At 35.6% G+C, this 18,227-nt stretch overlaps 1 protein-coding gene across 1 annotated transcript in view; it reads left to right on the forward strand.

Annotated features, from left to right (window-relative positions):
- The window catches only part of ZNF567 (zinc finger protein 567), a 30,145-nt gene extending 18,790 nt beyond the window's left edge, over positions 1 to 11,355 (forward strand). Inside the window, exons 4-6 of the mRNA XM_043437299.1 lie at positions 4,972 to 5,098; positions 5,366 to 5,452; positions 8,985 to 11,355. Coding sequence (XP_043293234.1) covers positions 4,972 to 5,098; positions 5,366 to 5,452; positions 8,985 to 10,702 — 1,932 coding nt within the window. The 3' untranslated portion in view covers positions 10,703 to 11,355. The remainder of the gene's footprint in view (positions 1 to 4,971; positions 5,099 to 5,365; positions 5,453 to 8,984) is intronic.
- The last annotated feature ends 6,872 nt before the right edge of the window (positions 11,356 to 18,227 follow it).

Consider the following 18,227-nt stretch of genomic DNA (forward strand, 5'->3'; position numbering starts at 1 on the left):
TATTGATATTTCTCCTGGCAATCTTGATTCCAGTTTGTGCTTCCTCCAGCCCAGTGTTTCTCATGATGTACTCTGCATATAAGTTAAATAAGCAGGGTAACAATATGCTGCCTTGATGTACTCCTTTTCCTATTTGGAACCAGTCTGTTGTTCCATGTCCAGTTCTAACTGTTGCTTCCTGACCTGCATACAGGTTTCTCAAGAGACAGGCGAGATGGTCTGGTATTCCCATCTATTACAGAATTTTCCACAGTTTATTGTGATCCACACAGTCAAAGGCTTTGGCATAGTCAATAAAGCAGAAATAGATGTTTTTCTGGAACTCTCTTGCTTTTTTGATGATCCAGCGGATGTTGGTAATTTGATCTCTGCTTCCTCTGCCTTTTCTAAAACCAGCTTGAACATCTGTAAGTTCACGGTTCACGTATTGCTGAAGCCTGGCTTGGAGAATTTTGAGCATTACTTCACTAGCATGTGAGATGAGTGCAATTGTGCAGTAGTTTGAGCATTCTTTGGCATTGCCTTTCTTTGGTATTGGAATGAAAACATTAACATCAATTTTGGACTTTTCTGAAATCTCACTTTTTTTTTTGTCAATTTTTGCCTCATGTGGTTTGAAATTGTTATTTAAGTACATATACAGTTGTAATTGTTACATCTTCCTGATGTATTTAGTCTCTTATCGTCAGGAAATGTTCTTCTTTGTCTGTTGTGGTAATACTCCTCAACTCAGCTTGAAATCTGTTCTGTCTCCTTTTACTATAGCCACATCAGCTTTCCCATGTTTAATGTTTTTATGTCCCTCTCCATCCTTTTATTTGAAACGTGCATTTGTATTTGTGGTATTTAAAATACGTCTCTTGATGACAGAATATATTTTGAAAGTGAAGTCGCTCAGTCATGTCCGACTGTTTGCAACACCATGGACTGTAGCCTACCAGGATTCTCCATCCATAGGATGGATTTTCCAGGCAAGATTACTGGAGTGGGTTGCCATTTCCTTCTCCAGGGGATCCTTCCAGCTCAGGTATCAAACCCAGCTCTCCCGCATTGTAGGCAGACGCTTTACTGTCTGAGCCACCAGGGAATATATTTTGAGTCCTGCTTTTTTATACATTTTTGATAATCTGAGTCTTGGGACTTCCCTGGCAGTCCAGTGGTTAAGACGCCATGCTTCCAATGCAGGGGGCAGGCGTTCAGTCCCTGGTTAGGGAACTGAGATCCCACAAGCCACGTGGCACAGGCAACATCATCATCATCTCGGTATTTTTGTTGGAGTGTTTAGTCCTACAGTTGAAGTCAGGGCTGCTCTTTGTTTTCGGATTACCTGACCTGTTTTATTTTAAATCCTTTAAGTATACTTTATATTTTAGTGCAATTTTACATTCAGAGAAAAATTAAGTATAAAGTACAGTGAGTTTCCATTTATTCCCTATCCTGACAAATACATAGGCTTCCCTAGTATTAGTATCTTGTACCAGAGTGGTACGTTGTTAAAATCAGCGAACCTACACTGATACATCATTGTCATCCAAAGTTCATAGTTTATATTAGGGTTCATTCTTGGTGCTGTTTATTCTATAGATTTTGACAAATATATAGTGATATGTATCTGCCATTATAATATTATACAGACTAATTTCACTGCTCTAAAAATCCTCTGTGCTCTGCCTGCTCATCCCTCCCTCTCCTCTATAATCTGTAATAGTGGCAACCATTGATCTTTTTATCTTTTCTGTAGTTTTGACTTTTCCAGAATGTCACGTAGTCAAAATCTTACATTCTGTAGCCTTTTCAGATTGGGCTTCTTAATGCATTTAAGATTCCTCCTAACCTGTTTTTATGCATCTGTTCTACATTCTGTTTTACTTTGTGTCAGTCAGTACTGACACAGTACAGTTTTACTAGTGATGAATTCTTTCAGAGTTTATCTGCTCATACAGCTTTCTATCGCCTTTGTTTTTAATAGGTAATGTTGCTGAGTACAGAATTCTTGGTTGATGTTCTCTTAGACTTTTAGCAGTTTGATTAGGATTTTCTGAGTGTAGTTTTCTTTTGTTTTTATTCTTTTGGGGTTCATTAAGCTTTTTTAATGTGTAAGTCAAGTTTTTGCTTATTTTGAATATGTTATGCCATTATTTCCTTAAAATTTTTTCAGACCTTTTTTTTTCTCGTTCTCTGGGACTCCAATTATATCTGTCTTGCATTACTTTGAAAATTGACCCAAAAATCTCTGTGAATCTGTTATTTTTTTCTTTTTTATTTCCTTTCTATTCAGATTGCTTAATTTCTGTTGATCAATGTAGTCATGCTTTATTTTATTATGCTTTTTAAAATTTCACTTTGCGGATATTTCATTTTTACAAATTGAAGGTTTTTAGCAATCCTGAGTTGAGCAAGTCTGTAGGTGCCATTTTTCCAACAGTATTTAGTATTTGCTCATGCTCTGTCAAGATGGCTATTCCTGAAATATTTCACCTTATCATTATTATTGTATTTGTTATCATCTGTAGTCAGTGATCTTTGTATGTTACTATTACAAAAAGATTACAACTCACAGAAAGCTCTAGTGATGATCAACACATTTTATCTAAGTATTTTTTAATTCAGGCAGGCATATACATTGTTTTTTAGACATAATGCCATTGCACACTTAATAGACTACAGTATAATGTACATGTAACTTTTATATGCAGTGCATAATCAAAGAATTTTTGTGACTGGCTTTATTGCAATAATTATTGCAGTGGTCTAGAACTGAAACTGCAATGTCTCCAAGGTATGTCTGCATTTACAAGGTTAATGTTTGTTCCTTTTCCTGTGGTATTGAGCCTATATAGTGAAATTTTCATTTCATTTATTATATTTGGTAGGTCTAGAATTTTCAGTTCATGTTTTTTTATCAGTTTATGTTTCGAGATTCCATGCCAGATTTTTCATTACTTCTTTGGACACATTTAGAACAGCTATTTTGAAGCCTTTTTTTTTTTTTTTTAAATCCAAGATCTGGGCCCACTAGGAATTAGTTTTCATGAACTATCTTTTTCTGAATATGGGTTATATTACCCCTCTTATTTTTCTGTTTTATTTACATATCTGATAATTTTTGCTAGAAACCAGGATCTCTTGAATAATGTGTTGTAGTAATCCAAATTCTGTATGTCTTGTTTTTTGAGGAGTTTTGTTTGTTTTTCTTCTAGCAGACAATTAACTTGCTTGGAATCAAGCTTCAAACCCTTCCCTCCCTGTCCTCTTACCTCCACCCCAAGTGTGAAGCAGCTGATAGTTAGGTCTCTTCAGCTTCCTCCTGCTGCTTTTTTCACTCTGGTCCCGTGATGGGTGATGTTCATGTACTTTTAGCTCTCAAAGAATTGGTATATATTAATGTTTAGATTTGAGGGCTTACTTTCTCCGGTTCTCTTTCTTCTAGTGTTTCACCCTTTTATACTTCTGCTGCTTTGTTAGCCCCAACTTCCTGACACCTCAGTACAATAAGGCTCTAGTTTTCTTCTGCTTAACTTATAAGCAGGTTGTGTAATACTGTTAATCAAAAATGCAGAAATCTCGGAATCTCACTCGGTATACTTCTGGTTTTCAAAACTCTTTTCTCGTGTCTGTTTGCTTTTTCCTAAGGCTCCTTTGATCTCTCTTAACAATTGCTTAGTTTAATTATCAAACTAGAGTTCTGGCAAAGTTTATACTCAGATTTGGAGTCTCATTCTTCCTGTAGTTTTCTCACTTCTAGATAAATGTCGCTAAATCTTCAGCTCATCTACCAGTCCTCAGTTCTAGCCTCTGTCACCTTTGAGGAAGTAAACTGGTTTTCTGCCTGCAGAGCTGTGGACTTTGGGGTGGGTACCTTCATGCAAAATAGCCACAAACTTAAGAATTCTTACTCATTGTTGTTGTTTAAGAATAAACTCTCCTCCAATTTTTGCTTACTTTGGTGTCTTTCCAGTGCCTTCTATTAATTATTTATTATGTATTGTGTACAAATTTTAAAATTATCATCTGAGGGATTGTTTTCTTGACCAGTTCACTCTATTATTGCTGGATATATCACATTCATACATTTTTTTAAATTTATTTTTAATCAAAGGATAATTGCTTTACAATAGTGTGTTGGTTTATACTATACATCAACATGAATCAGCCATAGGTATGCATATGTCCTCTCCCTCTTCAACCTCCCTCCCACCTCACACCCATCCCACCCCTCTAGGTTGTCACAGAGCCCCCCGTTGGAGTTCCCTGAGTCATACAACAAATTCTCATTGGCTCTCTATTTTACATATGGTAGTATATGTGTTACCATGCTGCTCTCTCCATTCACACCCATGCATTTTAAAACCATATTCTTCCTGCATAACACATTAATCTTAAAGGAGAAAAAATTTACCTCATTGGTGAAGCCTGAAAAATTGTTCTGCCCTTGTAATACACTGTAACATACTTCTGTTGTAGTACCCTTACCACCAGACTTGTAGATTTCTTAAAAGTATGTGTTGCATGCTTTGCAGCTGTAACTTCTTGTGAGCAGAAACTGTGTTTTGTATATCTTGGCACCCCAGCAAACTAATGCAATTTGGGATTACAAAGTGACTTCACAATACATTTTTAGAATGAGTTATTAAGTAAATTTGGTGGCAAGTACTTCTATTTTGATTTTTTGTTGTTGTTGCTTCCCTTACGATCTAAATCACAAAACAAGAAAAATGGTAGGCTTTCTTTACAAGTTTCATATGAATGCCAGAAAGGAGCAGGATCAAAACTAGCCCCCAGGGACTTCCCTGGCAGTCCAGTGGTTAAGACTCAGTGCTTCCACTGCAGGGAGCACCGGTTCAATCCCTGGGTGGGGAGCTGAGATCCCACATGCCGTATAGTACAGCCAAAAGATAAAATAAGTTATAAAATAAAAACTAGTCCCAAATTTCTGGTCAGTTTTCTGATCACAGTTCCAAACCATTGCAGGGATCAGTGTCATTCAAAGACGTGACTGTGGACTTCAGTCAGGAGGAGTGGCAGCACCTGGATCCTGCTCAGAAGACACTCTACATGGATGTAATGTTGGAAAACTATTGCCATCTCATTTCTGTGGGTAAGAAAAATTCTTTGAAACTTAAAGTAGCATGCATTTCCTTTCAGAGTGCCTAAAATACATGTGATCTTGGATTTCAGGGATAAGAGGTGATTAACTCTTTTTGGTTGACACAAAGGATAATTGTGTTTTCACTTGCCTGGTACAAGGTGTTAAGTTTACTCTTACACAAAGGAGTATATTACTTTGCAGAACGGAAATTCAACTTACTGATTTTTCAAATGTATTAACATCTAAGCAACTTAATCCAAATCTTCCCTTAATCAGGGTGTCACATGACCAAGCCTGATGTGATCCTCAAATTGGAACGAGGAGAAGAACCGTGGACATCATTTAAAGGTCATACCTGCTTAGGTGAGTTTCTGACTCTCAGGCAGATGAAATCTAGTGAAAAATACATTTAAAGTAATCGTGTGGTGGGCGACACCTTTGAAATGTTTTGGTGGTGTCCTTTTAAAGGATCCTAACCTTTGAAATGACCATTGTGCCTGTAAAAATCTTAAATCACACTTTCAAATATCACTCACCCTATATTATAGACTTTCCTAATTTGCTTGCCACTCTTAATTGTCTAATTAATTGCCTGACTGCCACTCTTAATCAAAATGTACTATAAGCCTTCCTTCTTTTAGATCTTTTCATCCATTTCTGTCCTTTTCTAGCTTTCTCAGTCCTTTATCGTCTAGCCATTGTATAGGTTTCTTTTAGGCATTCTTATCTATCTTTAAGAAAGAAAAAATTCTTGGTTAATATTTCTCAGGTGCTTTCTGTTTTCTTGATCTCCCTATCTTTAGTATCATTTCAGATTTGTTTGCTATGCTAACTCTGAGTTTCCATTCTCACCACAAGTCTAGCTATTAATTTTAAAATTCCCTTGCCTTGGATGAGACAGATAATTCCATAGTTACTATTTTCTTCCAGTAAGCTTTCATGGTTCATTGTATATGGATGATCATCTTACCTGAAACCATCCCTTGCTTTGGGTAAAACATTGACTTGTTCTTACCCTAATTCTCTAAGTGGTTATTTACAGCTTGGTCTGTTCTCTTTACACTCTGGCCACATTGCCTGGAACAGTGCCCTATACATAATAGTCACATAAATCTTTTTTTTTTTAATGTATATTATTTCTCTAGACTCTCAGTCTTTTTTCTCTAATTTGTCATCAAGAGATCTACCTTTTAATTATAGTAGAATCATCCATTCTGAGAACTTAAACTCTTTGTTTTATATAGATACCTCTAGCACTGACATACTTGGCACATTTCTCTTGCCTTCACTCTAGTCCTTCATAAGTTCTGCACTCTGATGTCTTATGTCTTACCTTTTCCAACTTTCCTAGCTGTTAAATTCTTTCCCATTAACTATTTCCAGATTATTTTGTTCCTGCTGTGATACCAGCTTGATTGTCTCTGTCATAATCTTTTGGGAACCTCTTCACAGTTTGTGTTTATAAGCTTGTGAAATATATTTACATCCTCCTATATTTTCATTTTTCACTGTAGTTTTCTCACTTCTACATAAATATCATACAAATTGACAGCTACTGTATTTCGTATCTTGAAACTGTAATTACAATTTGGCTTTGCTATAATTTTTGCCTAATTTTTTCAACTTATATTGTTACTTTACTGACAAGATACTTGTTCCCTACTTCTTTTTGTTAATTACATGAAATTGAAATTCTCCTTTATACAAGGACTACCATAGTAAGCCGTCATCTGGTCTTTTCAACTTTTTCTCTTTTGTGGAAACTCTTGCTAATTTCCACTTGATCTAGTCTCCTAAATGTCCTCTATACATGTAAGGTTTGTCATGTCTGTACTTTTCACTGTGTTCATCCTTCCATATAATGTGTATCTTTGAAGTCATGATTTCTTGTCCTTGCTCTTCCTTGACTACTCCCCAGCATCCGCCTCTCCTTTTTCTTCATTCCCATGTTGCTTATAACTGTAACACGTACAACTCTTGAATATTATATAATTTGATACTTGACTGTACATGGTTTATGCTTAAGGATTCATTCTTTCAAAGATAATATCCTTTGTACTTTCTTTGCTGTAGTATACATGTTAAGTAGTCAGTTGCTTTTTTTCTGTTTGTGGAACTGTATAGGGGAGATCTCTTTGTCCTCCATTCACAAAGCATGTACTGATAAGTCCTTTCAGAAGTATTTGCTCAGGTCATGGATCTGTACATCTGATTGAAGTGGTGGATTCTAACAAACAGTACCTATCTGTGATATGCAGTGTTAATGTAAACTCAGAAGAATACAAAGAAAATGACCAATAAAGAATTTCAATAAAGAATTATGAGAAAGGATTATTGTCAAAGTTTGCATTTTTAATGAAATATTTATGATACAGTGTAAGCATGTAAAAAGATTTGTTAGAATTATTTTTATAAACTATAATTGTTTTCAAGTTATAAAGAATCCTTAAATTGATGGTGGGGCATATGGGAAGGGTTTTGATATGGAGTGGTAGCATTTTCTTGAAGATTCTCTAAATATGATTAGAAATAAGACTAGGAAAAAAGTCAGCTGATTAAAAGAATATAAGTAAAGCATGTGATTAGGAATAAGTGAGGTATATATACAGCAATAAATATGAGGCTTTACTTGTTATGGGTGAGATTTTTCAGATATGTGGACAACCCTGAAAACTTGTTTGAATATAAAAAATGAGTTTAGGTGATGTAAAGTTTTGTTTACAGGAGAAATTCCTTGTATGTTAATACTGGGGGCAATGGACTCAGGAATAAACAGACTTTTGAGCCTAGACTTAACGTTGTTTCACTAGATATGGATGATCTCAAATATAATTATAAATTTATAAGAGAAATAAAGGTTACGGTTAATGAGTTATCTAGAACCAAAGGGAGCAATCTTCCTGGTCCACATATGGAAAACTGGAGTTAAGGATGTTACTGTATTGGAGAAAGACTTCATTCTTTCTTTAAACCTCAAAAATTAAGTTAGCAGTTGAAAAGAATAGTTATAATTAATTGTCATGAGTGTTTTGTTAGTGAACAATTTTGAAAGAAAATAATAACAGCAATCTGAATACACCAGTGAACAAGACACTAGTTTATTTCAAAGTTCCTGTTGGGGGACTTCCCTGGTGATTCAGTTGTTAAGACTCTGGGCTTCCACTGTAGAGGGTATGAGTTCAATCTCTGGTCAGGGAGCTAAGATCCTGCATGCTGCACAATTTGATGAAAAAACCCATTTGTTTTTAATAAAAATAAAGTTCCTGTTGGGAGTGTTTTCTTCGTACTTCCCTCACAAGAAAAAATGATTCCCAGTTATATGGAGGATTAGAATGTAAGACTATAGGATTTTTTCTAAACGCTAGGAAAATAATTAATGCTTGGAAAGATTTATCGATGGCTGTGTGGAAGTGGGTTGGTGGAACAACTGGAAGTATTTTACCTCACAATCTAGGGATGAACATTTAAAAGCTCTAATCTGTGTCCTCCAAACACTTACCTCTAAAATTTTCCCTGAACTAGCTTTTCCACTAATTTGTCTTGTTCATCCTACTTAAATCTTAATGCCATAGGTTCACTTCACTGCCTCTGAATCCACCTATCCAAGCATGAATTCCTCATCCACTGTTCTTTTGTCTCTTCTCTTTACTGCTTCTTGTCTTTGTTTCACTTTCTGTATGAAGTTCTGTTACAAAGTGCAAATGTTACTAGCATTCATTACTTATTTTTCATCTTTTTCCACACTGAGGCAGAGTTTTTAATTTAGGTTCCATGTATTTTCCCAGGCAAGGAATAGTTTGTCCTTGGTCTTTTTTGGCCTCATATACATAGACAATTCCTTTTCATAGAAAATATGTAAGATTCACAAGTTGTTATTAATTATATTCTTTTCTAGAAGAAAACTGGAAAGCCGAAGACTTATTATTGAAATTCAAGGAACAGCAAGATAAGTATTCTAGATCAGTTATATTAATCAACCACAAAAAGCTGGTTAACGAGAACGGTAGTACATGTGAAAAGACATTTACTTTAAGTAAAAACCCTATTAATTCAAAAAAGCTACCTCCTGAATATGACACTCATGAAAAGATTTTTAAAAATGTTTCAGAATTAATCATCAGTAATCTAAGTCCTACAAGGAGACTTAGTGAGTGTAATGGGTATGGGAAATCACTCCTCAATACTAAACCAGAGACAGCTCACTCTGGAGTCAAATCTCATAATCAACGTGGGAGGACCATCAGTCATAATGAAATGATCACGCAGTATCATAAGATGGAAACTCCAGCACAGTCATTTGAATATAATGACTGTGAGAAAGCCTTTCTTAAAAGAGGAGGCCCAATTACACATAGTAGAACTTATAGAAGGGGAAACACATCTGATTATAATAAAAGAAGAAGAACAGCCAATATTGAAAAAAAGCATACATGCACTGAATGTGGGAAGTCCTTTTGCAGGAAATCAGTATTGATTCTGCATCAGGGAATTCACACAGAAGAAAAACCCTATCAGTGTCATCAGTGTGGAAATTCATTTAGGAGGAAATCCTATCTCATTGATCATCAGAGAACTCACACAGGAGAGAAACCCTTTGTTTGTAATGAATGTGGTAAATCTTTCCGCCTAAAGACAGCCCTCACTGATCATCAGCGAACACATACAGGGGAGAAATCATATGAATGTCCACAATGTAGGAATGCCTTTAGATTGAAATCACACCTCATTCGTCATCAGAGAACTCACACAGGAGAGAAACCATATGAGTGTAGTGACTGTGGGAAGTCTTTCCGCCAGAAGACAACACTCTCCCTACATCAGAGAATTCATACAGGAGAAAAACCCTATATTTGTAAAGAATGTGGAAAGTCCTTTCATCAGAAGGCAAACCTTACTGTACATCAAAGAACTCATACAGGGGAAAAACCCTATATTTGTAATGAATGTGGGAAATCCTTCTCCCAGAAGACAACCCTTGCTCTTCATGAGAAGACTCATAATGAAGAGAAACCTTATATTTGTAATGAATGTGGAAAATCCTTCCGCCAGAAGACAACCCTCGTGGCACATCAGAGAACACATACAGGGGAAAAATCCTATGAATGTCCTCACTGTGGGAAGGCTTTTAGAATGAAGTCATACCTCATTGATCATCACAGAACTCACACAGGAGAGAAACCATATGAATGTAATGAATGTGGAAAATCCTTCAGTCAGAAGACAAATCTCAATTTACATCAGAGAATCCACACAGGAGAGAAACCTTATATTTGTAATGAATGTGGGAAGTCTTTTCGCCAGAAAGCAACCCTCACTGTACATCAGAAAATACATACAGGGCAGAAATCCTATGAATGCCCTCAGTGTGGGAAAGCCTTTAGCAGGAAATCATATCTCATTCATCATCAAAGAACTCATACAGGAGAGAAACCATACAAGTGTAATGAATGTGGGAAGTGCTTCCGCCAGAAGACAAATCTCATTGTACATCAGAGAACTCACACAGGGGAGAAACCTTATATGTGTAATGAATGTGGTAAGTCTTTCAGTTATAAGAGAAATCTTATTGTCCATCAGAGAACTCACAAGGGAGAAAACATGGAAATGCAGTAATAAATGTGATTTCTTTGTGAAGCCTTTCTAAGTTATTGTAAAACTTTGTTTTTTTAAAGCATGCTTAAACATAAATATGAGGTAATTTTAATGACAAATGTAATAATAATTATTAATTTAATGTACTGTATCACATAAATATTTATCTATGTTTACTAGCATATGAAATGGGTGTGATCATTGATACTGAACTTTTTATCAGCAATGAAGCTAATTTTCTAAGTTTTTGAGTTCTCCTGACTCACTTTATTTTTTTAAGTGCTTATATAGTACATGCAGAGGCAAGATGCAAAATGATTATAAGCATCAGCCTCCATAAGAGGAAAAAAATATGAAATAAACTTCTTATTGCACTCTTCAGAATAAAATGTAGTTGCTACTACCCCCAAAGTTGACCACTTTCCAGTTTTTAACATGAAGTAGTTTTCTTACATCCTCAAACTATATATGTATTTTATTATATATTATAAATTCTTTTGTGTTGTTTCACTCAACATTTTAAAGATCCATACATTATTGCATGTGGCAGTAGTGTATTCATTTACATTCTGTATACTATTCCATTTTAAGAATATACTGCTATTTATCAATCCTCTTGATGGGTATTTGTATTTTTTTATAATTTTGTGTTGTAATAAAAATGTGGCTGTAAATATTCTTGTATATGTCTGTCTATGGGTGTGTGTGTGTGTGTATGCTTGTATTTCTGTTGATTTTATACAAAGACTGAAATAACTCAATCACAGGGTATGTATAAAGGGTTTTCAGTTATGGTTGATACTGCCAGAGATCTCTCAAACTTTTCTCAACATGGGATGATTCACTCTGGAGAATATTATGATATACATAGTATATATAATTCACAGTATACTTTGAGTTACATTTTAGTGCTGCATGTTATATTTACAAATCTTACACCATATATGTCTTTTTCGCTTCCCCTCTTTATATTATGATTATTTATTGTATCTACATACATTGCAAGCCTCATGAGACAGTGTTATACTCCTTGCTTTTTAGCACAGTAAATATTTATAAAAAGAAAAAATAATTTTATTATTTACTCAGCAATTTGTCATTTCTATAGTTCTTTTTTTAAATTTTTTTTCATTTATTTTTATTAGTTGGAGGCTAATTACTTTACAATATTGTAGTGGTTTTTGCCATACATTGACATGAATCAGCCATGGATTTACATGTGTTCCCCATCCTGAACCTCCCTCCCACCTCCCTGCCCATCCCATCCCTCTGGGTCATCCCAGTGCACCAGCCCTGAGCACTTGTCTCATGCATCCAACCTGGACTGGCGATTTGTTTCACATTTGATAATATACATGTTTTGATGCTCTTCTCTCAGATCATCCCACCCTCGCCTTCTCCCATAGAGTCCAAAAGTCTGTTCTATACATCTGTGTCTCTTTTTCTGTCATGCATATAGGATTATCATTACCATATTTCTAAATTCCATATATATGCATTAGTATACTGTATTGTTGTTTATCTTTCTGGCTTACTTCACTCTGTGTAATGGGCTCCAGTTTTATCCATCTCATTAAAACTGATTCAAATGTATTCTTTTTAATGGCTGAGTAATATTCCATTGTGTATATGTACCATAGCTTTCTTATCCATTCATCTGCTGATGGGCATCTAGGTTGCTTCCATGTCCTGGCTATTATAAATAGTGCTGCAATGAACATTGGGGTACCCGTGTCTCTTTCAGTTCTGGTTTCCTCGGTGTGTATGCCCAGGAGTGGGATTGCTTATAGCTCTTATTTTTGAAGTTTCAAGTTTTCCTTTGGTATCATTTTCCTTTCATCTAAAGAGTTTTGTTTAGCATTTCTTTTAGAGCAAGCCTTATGGGAGCAAATCCTCTTTGTGTTTCTTTATCTAATATCTCTTATTCTTCATTCTTGATCATTTTCATTGGATAAAGATTGGGGTTGACATTTCTTTCCTTAAAGCATTTAAAAAATGTTCCACTACCCTTGGGCCTTCATAGTTTCAGTGAGAGTTCTGTTATTCAAGGCATTGTTCTCCTATATGTAAAATGCATCTGTATTTTCTGGAAGCTTTTGGTATATTTTTTCTTTGATTTTCAGCAGTTTGGTTATGATGTGTCTCAGCAATGGTTTCTTATAGTTTATCCTTTTTGTGATATGCTACATTTCTTGAATCTGTAAGTTTAAGATCTTTTGCTAAACTTGGTAGGTTTTCAACCATTAATTCCTTATAAATATTTTTTTCTTCCTGGCACTTCCTTTTTTCCCTTCACAATCTCAGGGACACAAATGTTAAACCTTTTGGTATTGTCCCTCATATCCTAGAGGCTCTAATAAGTTTTGTTTTATTCTAAATCTTTCTCTAAGTTCCTTAAAACTAAATTATTTTTGGTTGTTTTCTTACAGCTTCTGGCGTCTCTGCTTAGATTCACTTTTACTTGTTGAAATATGGCTCTAATAGCTGTTTAAAAGTCTTTGGTAATTCTAACATGGATCATCTCAGTGTTGATGTCTTTTCCTTTTTTTCTTTTCCATTGTGAGTTGTTAAAATTGTCCTATTCCATTGTATGCAGAATACATTTTTATTGTTTGCTAGACATTTTGAATAATTTGATTCTTTGAATCTAGCTTTAATCCTGTGGGGGGCATAATTTTGGTTTGTTTATCTTAGTAGGTTGAATTCAGATTCAGTGTGTAAGTTCTAAAGTACTTTCTGTGCCCTGAGCTTCCAATGTCAGTTCAGTTTTCAAAGCATTTGCAGTGCCAGTGTGCTTTATCTTTTAAGTGCTTCACCCAGGACCCACCCTGAGACCTGGTTTATGGTCCAGTTCTCTGGTTTATGGTCTGGTTCAGTTCTCAAGGCCTTTGGTATGCTGCTGCGTAGTGTTAGATCTACATGTGTGCACCCTCGAGTTCATATACTTTAAAGGATCTCTAACTTGAGTTACCTCCTCTCCCCTATCTCCCTATAACTTTTTAGTTCCCAGAGGACCCCTTCCTGGCTCTAGTTACAGCAACAGGGCTTTATTTACTCTTCTCATTCTGCTGTGTCCTTGCCACAACTCGGTCTTCCTCCAGCGCCAACCAGTGAGAGAATAAAGAAGAAAAAAGCAATGGGATTTTCTTCATCTTCTTCAGAACAGACTTCCACTAGTAAGATAGGATTCCCTTTCCTTGGGATTTAAGTACTTGCTGGCAGCTAGTGGTATCATGGATTTCTTCCACTTCTCTGCTCCACAAAAATCCCTTCTGTCACTGTTCCAACTAGAGACACCTTCTCATGGAGATATCTCTATCCAAGTTTGGCTCGGAATCTTGGGATTCAGCTTGTTTCAGTTCAGAGTTCTGCCTCAGTCATGATTTCCTCCATGTTTGGTTTCGTTTTGCTAACATTTTCCTTAGAATATTTGCATTCATATTCACAAATTAAGCTCATTTAGATTTTTTGAAAGCTGTCTTCATCCAGTGTTTAGACTTCTAGGATGAGCTTGTAAAATTCTCCTAGAGATTATCCTTAGAGTTTTTAAGTGATGATTTAAGTGTTGTTTTTAGAGAGAACTTGGACCAAATTTTTATTTTTCTGCTATGTGTATTGAACTATGCAGATTTCTACCTCATCTTGAATGAATTTTAATTCATTTAATTCATGTACACCTGTGGCTGATTCACGTCAATGTATGGCAAAAACCATGGAGGTAAAGTAATTAGCCTCCAATTAAAATAATAAAAAAGAGCAAAAAAAGAAAATATTTTCTTTAGTATTCTTATTTTTTAAATTTCCATAAATATATATATTACCTTATTAATGCTATCATATTTGTCTTTACATAGATTAAATTTATAAGTCTAATTTACATGGGTGTTTTTTCCACACAAATAAATTTAATAGGCTTTATTTCTTCTTTCATTGATTTCTAATTTTAACCATATAAACGATTTCATTCTGCAGTAGTTAGGTTAATTTGTTCTTTTTCTAGTTTCTTGGGTTTTGATTACATCATCAATTTTATCAAGTGTCCACTATGTGATAGACACTGTTTCAGAACAATGATATCTTGATTTTCCAAATTTTGTTAGAGTGTTAGTGTTCTTGCAAGATGGCTTTCCTAGGACAGGTCAAGTGTGGAAAAAGAAACCAGGTAATTGACCAGAATTAAGACCTGAGGTTTCCCTGGTGGCTCAGCAGTAAAGAATCCACCTGCCAATGCAGGAGATGTGGGTTCGATCCCTGGGTTGGGGAGATACCCTGAAGAAGGAAATGGCAACTTACAGCCTACTGCAATATTCTTGCCTAAGAAATCCCATGGACAGAGGAGCCTGGTGGGCTATAGTCCATGGGGTCACAAAGAGTCAGACAAGACAGCAACTAAACAGCAACAGCAAAATGACTTTGGTCACCTCTTAAAGGTTTTGATATATATCAATTCATTATCACTCATCTGAGTGGTATCCTATTTTCTTTCTGGTTTTCTCTGTGAATCAAACAAATAAAGAAGAGGTTAGAATCACTCCATAAGTTACTTTCTAATTGTAAGAATAAAAAAATACTGTCTAAAATAGAGTTGACAGTCACCACCTTAACCATATGTTCAAATTTAGCCTCATGATTTCAATCTGTACCTTGATATATGACAATACTAAATACATCATTTAGGAAATATTCTGCAAAATTGTTTGATTCAAACTTAATCTTCTCTCTACGCTTAACACATTACTGATCAGGAAGTTTTGCAGAAACCAACGCTTGTGGCCAGTGATTTGTCATGTAAAGAATATTGAAACACTCTGGTCCACAATCTTTGGGTAACAAAAAACGTATTAATATGTCTCTGGTCAATAATGTGTTAATTTCCAATGTAGATGGCAGAATAAATTAAATGACAACATTAGGAAACAAGCACAACAATCCAAAATATGGACCATCTTGCAAGGCAACGTGGACTCTAAGAAGAAAACTCATGAAGAAAAATAAAAGTGAAGAACTAAACTAGACTAAAAGAGACATATCACTAAATGCAATTTCTGAGCCTAGAGTTTACTTTAGGTTAAAAAAAAAGTAGGGATTTCCCTGGTAGTCCAGTGGTTGTGACTGTGCTTCCAATGCAGGGAGCATAGGTTTGATCCACTTAGATTCCATATGCCACACAGTACGACCAAAAAATAAAATAACAAAAGAATAATATAATAGTTTTTTAGAAAATTAAATAACTATTAAAGTCAATCTTGGGACAACTGGGAATATCTGAACATGTGTCACATGATATATTTTAGAAGATGTGGTTATAGTAGGGTTATGTTGAAAATTACTTATAGGAAGATAAGCCAGATATGACAAACTGTTAGCTTTTAAACTAGGTGGAGGGTTGGATGGTAAATACATGTCCATTGTACTTTTTAAACTTTCCTGTATGTTCGAAAATTTTTATAATGGCAACTTGGAAGGTTTACTAATGGACAGTTTTCTCTTAATTATCCTTTTGATCATTTCTAATAAATTCTGGGTTGTGAGCGGAGAGTGTAGATTATAGGTTATTTCTTATTAGGAGTTTATTAATAGCAAATTGCTTCATACCCTTTTCTACTTCAGCAATTAGCTATATTCTCAATATATATTTACAGCCACTAGCTCCAGAGTGTTTATTCCAGCATTAGTTTCCTGATGCAGCTCATCAAGAATGAAGTTGTCTCACATGTTCTCTGTATTTTACAGGACTTTATTCAAAGTCAGTCATCTAAAGTTGAATAGGAGGATGGAGGTGATTGGAGGCTTTTCTAAGATCATTACCAACATAGTGTCTTTCTCTAAGAATTCACTAATGGTAATGCTCTTGCTTATCTGATCAACAGTAGTGAATATTTATTTGTTAAATAATCTTAACAAAGATTTACAGGTTATTAGTCCTCATAAAAACTCAATTAGATTGGTATTATCACTGTTTCACAACTGAGGCACGGAGCTAATAAGTATATTGCGGCATATCTTGATAATGTGATAGACTAGGAATGGGCTGTGACTAAAGGCTTTCTTTCAGATTAAGAGACTATACAAATTTGCAGACATCCAACAGGAGTTGAGTGGTTTTGATCTCAGGTGGCTTTGGCCTGCAGCAACTTGAAGCAGGATCTCACTTCCCTAGCCAGAAGTTGAAGTCAGGAAGCGGCAGTGAGAGTGCTGTCCTAGCCACTAGACCACGAGGGCCAGTGACAAGGCCCTGGCTTGTCCGCTTTGTGGAAATGAATGTCAACAAAGAGATGGAAAGTAGTGAATTACTAGGAGGAAAGAAAAGTACACGTGAATAAACGCACACAGGTGGGCCCCGAGAGAGAGTATCGTGCTTTCATGGTAGCTTAAATTCCTTATACGGGGCATTTCTTTTGGGTTTCCTCTGGTCAGTCATCTTGCTGACTCTGAGTCTGTATTTAATATAACTGGGGGTCCTCCCCTGTGTGCATGCACATTTCTTAGCTCAGATGGATTCCAGTGCAGAGGCCTATGGGATGATTGACATCACCTACTACTGGTGGCACCTCCTGCCTTTTTGGACTCTGAGGAGCCTTTCTGCACATGTGTAGTTGGGAAGGTCTCCTTGACCTCAAGAATGAGAAATAACATGTTCTCTTAATCTTTTATATGGGCAGGCCTCACCTCCTCTTCACTTCTGACATTATTTCTATTTTGGAGTATCTGTCCACAGGGGACAGATCAGTTGCTCAGCCTGGGGCCTATCTATTGCCTCAGTTTTGGAAGTATTTTATATGATCATTAGATTAAGATACCTGGCAAGAAATCTTTTACACCTAATAAGTTGTAAGAATGGCAAAAAAAGTTCCTAAACATTCCCTCTAGTATTAGTATGGAAGAGCTAATTGAAAGAAAAAGCTCTTTTATATTAACATTACAGGGTTATGAATTCTCAGGTGTTCATAGAGACATGAATATTGGGCCTTCCTGCATTTCTTACATTTTTAGAGTCTTGACATTGTTAAGTCTCTGATGTTCAATAAAGTGTGAAAAGCATCCCCACATTCCTTAAATTCACAGGGTTTCTACTAATGTACAGTCACTAATATTCATTCTTTTGAAAGCCATCCCATATCACCCCATACATTCATATTTTTGGTTTCTCACCATTGAATTATCTAATGATCTGTAAGAATTGAATGAACCTCAAAGGCCCTTCTATGTATCTTAAATTCACAGTTTCTCTTTAGTGTGCAGTTTTTGATGTTGGTTGTGTTGAACTCCATCTGTAGGTCTTTCCACATTCCTTATATTCATAGGGTTTCTCACCAATATGAATTCTTTGATGCTTAGTAAGATGTGCCCTCTGCCTAAAGGCCTTCCTACATTCTTAACATTCATAGAGTTTCTCATTAGTATGAATGCTCTGTTGAGCTTTAAGGTATAAATGAAGTCTTAAGGTTTTTTTCCCCCATATTCCTTACATTCATAAGATTTCTCATCTGTATGAATTTTTTGATGTTGACAAGTTGTGCACATAGTCTATAAGATTTCCACATTC

The sequence above is a fragment of the Cervus canadensis genome, chromosome 18 (assembly GCF_019320065.1).
Source record: "Cervus canadensis isolate Bull #8, Minnesota chromosome 18, ASM1932006v1, whole genome shotgun sequence".
Lineage (NCBI taxonomy): Eukaryota > Metazoa > Chordata > Mammalia > Artiodactyla > Cervidae > Cervus > Cervus canadensis.